General features: G+C 37.5%; 1 protein-coding gene across 1 annotated transcript; it reads right to left on the bottom strand.

Moving 5' to 3' along the window:
• Positions 1 to 4,146: 4,146 nt before the first annotated feature.
• Positions 4,147 to 4,795, bottom strand: LOC131995829 (maternal effect protein oskar). The gene is made up of 2 exons (XM_059364991.1): positions 4,508 to 4,795; positions 4,147 to 4,408 (listed from the first exon to the last, which is right to left on the bottom strand). Exons 1-2 carry the CDS (start codon positions 4,644 to 4,646, stop codon positions 4,263 to 4,265), a joined length of 285 nt encoding a protein of 94 aa, XP_059220974.1. The 5' UTR covers positions 4,647 to 4,795; the 3' UTR covers positions 4,147 to 4,262.
• Positions 4,796 to 5,798: the final 1,003 nt, after the last annotated feature.

Raw genomic sequence — 5,798 nt, 5'->3', positions numbered from 1 at the left:
CGGACTATAATGATGACTCATGGAGTACGTGAGTATTGTTGTCTGACCCAAAACTCATATTTTGCTTATTGACGAAGCTATTCAGCGAGAAATGAGCCTCATCAATGAAAATGATTTTTCGATGAAAATCCGAATCATTATACCCTACACCACTACTATGGTACAGGGTATTATAACTTAGAGAATAAATTTGTAACACCCAAAAGGAAGAGACATAGACCCATTGATAAGTATACCGATCGACTCTGAATCACTTTCTAATTCTATTTAGCTATGTCCGTCTGTCCATGTTAATTTGTGTACAAACTACAGGTCGCAGTTTTCATCCGATCGGCTTCAAATTGGGTATGGGTGTTTTTTCGGCCTAGAGACGAAGCCTATTGAAATTGAAAAAATCGGTTCAGATTTGGATACAGCTCCCATTTATATGTTCGTCCGATTTGCAGTAATACTTCAATAAAATGGTAATTTTTTAACCGATTTTCTCGAAATTCGGCAGGAAGGAATTTCCCGACATTACAGGTAAATTTCATTGAAATCGGTCCAGATTTGGATATAGCTCCCATATATATGTTCGTCCGATTTGCAGTAATAATGCAATAAAATGGTCATTTATCACCCGATTCTCTCGAAATTTGTCATAAAGGATTTTCTAATGACTCTCGACATTACTGGGGAATTTCATGGAAATCGCTTCAGTATTAATTGTAGCTCCCATATATATGTTCGTCAGATTTTGGGTAATTTGCAATAATGTTGTCATTTGTCAACCGTAGTTATTACAGTTTGAACATATTTTTGCTCGCCGAGGTCCATCAAAAATGGTTCAGAATTGCATATAGCTCCCACATTGTACTTATAGGGTAGGTGTAGGGTATTATACAGTCGGCACCGCCCGTCTTTTGGCCCTTTCTTACTGGTTTTCAAGTTGTTGCTCTGCCGAATTAACGAACATATGGTACACATCCATCATGAAATGACAAACCTTACTGAAGAGAAATTCCAAAAGAGCAGCAAAAAATGTGGCGTCGTTTGCTGTCCCTATCGGTATACTTTTGTAGCGTCACTGAAAAAAAAACTCTGTAGAAAATAAGGAGCGTCTTGTAGTAGGAGAGAGCTCATCAATTCATTTGCATACTTCCCACCTCCTGTTGCGGTGAGGAACCTGGTCCGCTGCTTTAAGGATGGAAATGCGCTCTTATTACTTGGTTGCGATGCTAACGCTCTTCATCTTTGTGATCTTTACAACAGGACAGTAGCTAATGTTAGGAGAGAAAGCGTCCTCGAATTTATGAAAGAGAATTGTTTGAGTGCGTTTAACATTGGGGAAGATGCCAGGTTTGAAATATCTTACAGGAGAAAAGTTCTGAACCTTACCTTGGGCAATATTCAGAAGTAATCTCTCACTGATTGGATGGTGTCGAGAGATGCTAGCTTCTCGGATCATTATTATATTCTTTTTAATATAGACAAAAATAGGATGACATAAACCCGATAGTTTTCTAACCCGTGTTTGTCGCCAGGAAGTTGCCCAGTGGACCGCAGGATCTGTTGTGTGAAGACGACAAAGGCGAATTAGTTCGGTCCCCGGAGGGTATTATGTTATTGCATTGTTCCGTTAGGTAAGGTTGAAGTGAGGGTGCAGATATGAATCTGCCCCATGCAACTATAGACATTCACCTAAGTCAGTAATCGGCTTGTTGTGCGCTCTAAGAACTAAAAAGTAACATCGAAAAGAAAATCAAAGTTAGGAATTCTGTGCTCTGAAAATATTGGTCAGGTTGGGCGCCAGATAGTCTGCCTCCTTCTGTAGTAACGCTGAAAATATTCCATCAGTTTCGGGTGAATTAAATGGCTTGAAGTTCTCAAAGATTCCTTCACCACAAATTCCGTAATTATAAACCTTCCATCAACATCATTATTTCCATCGTATCCTGTGGAAATGGATTTTCATCAAAAGCCTCTACATGTCCTCCGTTGTTTCTGCTCTCACTCCCATGTCGTCTAGGGAAGTTTCAGTTTGGACATTTTTGAGAGATTTTTTTTTCTTGGCAGCATCATTAACGCTATCGACCTGTTAGCAGAAAAGCTTCCAGGAGGTTTTGCCGCTCTTTCTTATTCCTTGAGCCGTGGGTAATACACATCCCAATAAATTTAAAAAATCTGTGGACTTCTTTCCCAATGCTACGAGTCTCCCCAATCATCCATGGTTTTTTGGGCGGATTTCCTTTCCCAAAGAGGACAACTTACTTCGATGTACCCCAGTCGTAATCCTGTTGACATTTTCGTCAATGTCTACATTGCTTGGACAATCTAAATTATCTAGCCGAAGTCTTCTTCTGAGTAGACTTCCGAATTTTGTAGAGTTGGTTTTCAACTTATAAAGTTGGTAATGATTCCATCGTCGGGTCCATGTTTGTTAGGCTGCATTGAGTACACCACCACTGTGGTACAGGGTATTATAGATTTGTGCATTTGTTTGTAACGCTAAGAAGGAAAAGAGCTAGACCCATCGATAAGTACACGGATCGGCTTAGAATCACTTCCTGATTCATTTTAGCTATGTCCGTCTGTCTGTCTGTCCATGTATTTTTGTAATCAAGGTACAGGTCGCATTTGCTGTTCGATTTTCACAAAATTTTGCATAAGTGTCTTTTTTGGTCCAAGGACGAAGAAGATATTACTCCCATAGATATCTTTCATCCGATGTGCCCTTTTAAAGGTGTAGGAGCCGCAATTTTGATGCGATCTCTACCAAATTTGGCATGTTTCGCGTAATGTCCCAATATGCGTGCAAAATTTCATCTAAATCGGTGCAGATTTAGATATAGCTCCCACATATAACTTTCACCCGATGTGATCTATAAAGGCTGTAGAGGGCGCAATTTTGATCCGATCTTTACAAAATTTGTCTCGAATTTCTTTTTGTGACGTCCCAATATGTGTGGAAAATTTCATCATAATCGGATCAGATTTATATATAGCTCCCATGTATATCTTTCATCCGATATGCCCTATTGTAGCCATAATTTTGGCCTCATCCTTACAAAATTTGGCATGGAGCGTTTTATTCAACGTTCTCATATGTGTGCAAAGTTTCATAAAAATCGATCCAGATTTAAATATGGCTCCCATATATATTTTTCATCCGATATGGTCTTTTAAGAGTATAGAAGCCACAATTTTGGTCCGATCTTAACAAATTTGGCATGGGCTGTTTTATTCAACGTTCTCATATGTGTGCAATGTTCCATAAAAATCGGCCCAGATTTAGATATAGCACCCACATATATTTTTCATCTGTTATGGCCTTTTAAGGCTGTAGAAACCACAATTTTGGTCCGATCTCTACAAAATTTTTCATGAGATGCTTTAATTGACATCCCAATGCGTATGCATTTAGATCATCAAAATCTATTTAGATAGATTATCTTATATATATCTTTTATGCGTTTCGACTTTTAAGGCTGTAGAAGCCACAATTTTCGTACCATCGTAAGAAAATTATATAAGGCTCTATTCGATATTTCAATAGGTATGCAAAATTAAAGTCTGACTAAATTTGGATACAAGTGATATCTATTAAAAATATTACGTATACCCGGTGGTGTAGGGTGTAATATAGTCGGCTCCGCCCGACTTTTGCCTTTTCTTACTGGTTACTTGTTCTTTTTGTTTTGTAATGAAAATATATTGAGGATGTGGTGACTGGACCTGACACCTCAGCTTTAACCATTTAACTTGTCAACGAAATATCTGCACCCATTTTCAAACCAGAGATTTTTACTAGTTTTCTTCGATTCTATCCCACGGTGCAGCGGTAATTTTCAGCCTGAAAATATATTTGGCTTTTCTTTCGTGGTTTAAGGAAGAGAAAAATCGATCAGTTCGTTCAGATCACAACCATAAAACAGAACAAACAGCAGCACACCCTGTGTTATAAATAATTGCATCTATCAGATACATTCAAAAAACTCACTCACATTGCGTTGAAAACTTTAGTAAATACAACAACCATAGTAACGAACACCCTGTGTTAGACATGTTTGCATCTTTTAGATACATTGACTAAATCCGGTCTCTATCGGTGTAAAGAGAATACGACATAATACATCTTCACGTATGTAAAGAATAAAAAAACCAAAATTAATACAATTTAGGTGTGTATATATTTTTTCTAAAATTCCAACTATATATGTGTGACTATTTATTGCAATTATTTCTATGTAGGTATATCGTACTAAAATTTAAATACTATTGCACTAATTTGGATCCACAGAGTAGAAGAAAAGAGTGCCATTTTCGTTACAGTAACACGCTACAAAGGGAATTGTTAGAAGAAATTCTCCCAAACCCAGGGGTCCACAACGCATAGGAAATGCATCCCCCGTCAGCTGTTTGTATTGCTCTGCAAATAAAAGAAACCAAAGAAACACACACCCCATTACGTTCAGAATTCATGCTGATACAAACTCATCTTCTTGATGTTCCTATTGTCTGAACTTACTTCTTATGTCAGCCATACAAATTGCATCTTTCGGCGAACGTCTTTGGCGTAAAATCGATTTTATATCGTTATCAATGGTGGGATGCCTGTCCCTAACTCTTATGAAATAAAAAAACATTGCGTCTATATTCGAAGGCATGATTTTGTGTAAATTCTATTGGCTTGGTTTTGTTGAGAATTCAAGAAAAAACTTTTATTTTAGACTTGTTTGTGTGCTTGCTGTTTTTGAAATATTTTTCAAAACAATTCGACGGCGTAGACTGCGTGTAAGTGTCAACGTAGCAAGCGTTAGCTTTACACTGCTGAGACAAATGCATGTCTCGTGCCGCTTAGCCCTTGTTTGACCGGTGCAAGTGCATTCGATAGATGGGCACATGAGCAGTAGATATTCTAGCATTTTGCATCTCTTTCGCACTTGCATTTGATAAACAATGGGCATGGGAGGAAAACTTATTGTGTTATCACACCGGTTACGATAGGAATTAGAAATCATTGTTTTCAATGTTGATTCTGTTGTTGTTGTTGTCATGCCGTTTTTGTGGTGGGTTTGGGTATACTTCATTGATGAGTGGAGGTGGTGGATTGGAATATCGGTGGTGATGGTTTTGCAAAGCCACAGTGTAGAATCTACACTGTAGTTACAACCACCATTTAAATTCATGTGTGCCATATTTTCCGCATTTAATGTAATGCAGCAATACTAGAGGAAGCTAGTGTAGAGAAACATTATTTGGACTAGCAACGTGGATGTAATTAAAAGAAAACATAACTAATGTAGAACAGAGCACAAAGTGAAAATGAGATTGCATGCGTGTGTTACTCTCTTGATATTTTATACCATATACCACTATTGTGGCACAAGGTATTATAACTAAGTGCATTTGTTTGTAACACCCAAAAGGAAGAGATATAATATACACCCATTAATAAGTATACCGATCGACTCAGAATCACTTTCTGATTTGATTTAGCTATGTCCGTCTGTCTGTCCATGATAATTTGTGTACAAACTACAGGTCGCAATTTTCATCTGATCGTCTTCAAATTTGGTACAGGTATGTGTTTCGGCCTAGAAATTAAGCCTTTTGAAATTGGAAAAAATCGGTTCAGATTTGGATATAGCTCCCATATATATATCCGTCCGATTTGCAGTAATAATGCAATAAAATGGTTATATGTTAACCGATTCTCTTGAAATTTGTTTAAAAGGATTTTCTTTTGACTCCCGACATTACTGATGAATTTCATAGAAATCGGTCCAGATTTAGATATTGCAAATTGCAAATTTTGC

The sequence above is a fragment of the Stomoxys calcitrans genome, chromosome 3 (genome assembly GCF_963082655.1).
Source record: "Stomoxys calcitrans chromosome 3, idStoCalc2.1, whole genome shotgun sequence".
NCBI lineage: Eukaryota > Metazoa > Arthropoda > Insecta > Diptera > Muscidae > Stomoxys > Stomoxys calcitrans.
This window is presented reverse-complemented; position numbering and strand designations above follow the sequence as displayed.

Bases quoted from the DNA above. Each gene is read 5' to 3' on its own strand.
- LOC131995829 (XM_059364991.1), bottom strand. From the start codon at position 4,646: ATGCCTTCGAATATAGACGCAATGTTTTTTTATTTCATAAGAGTTAGG. The intron at 4,409-4,507 runs GTAAGTTCAGAC...TTTTATTTGCAG, and splicing joins TTGTATGGCTGACATAAGAA to AGCAATACAAACAGCTGACG.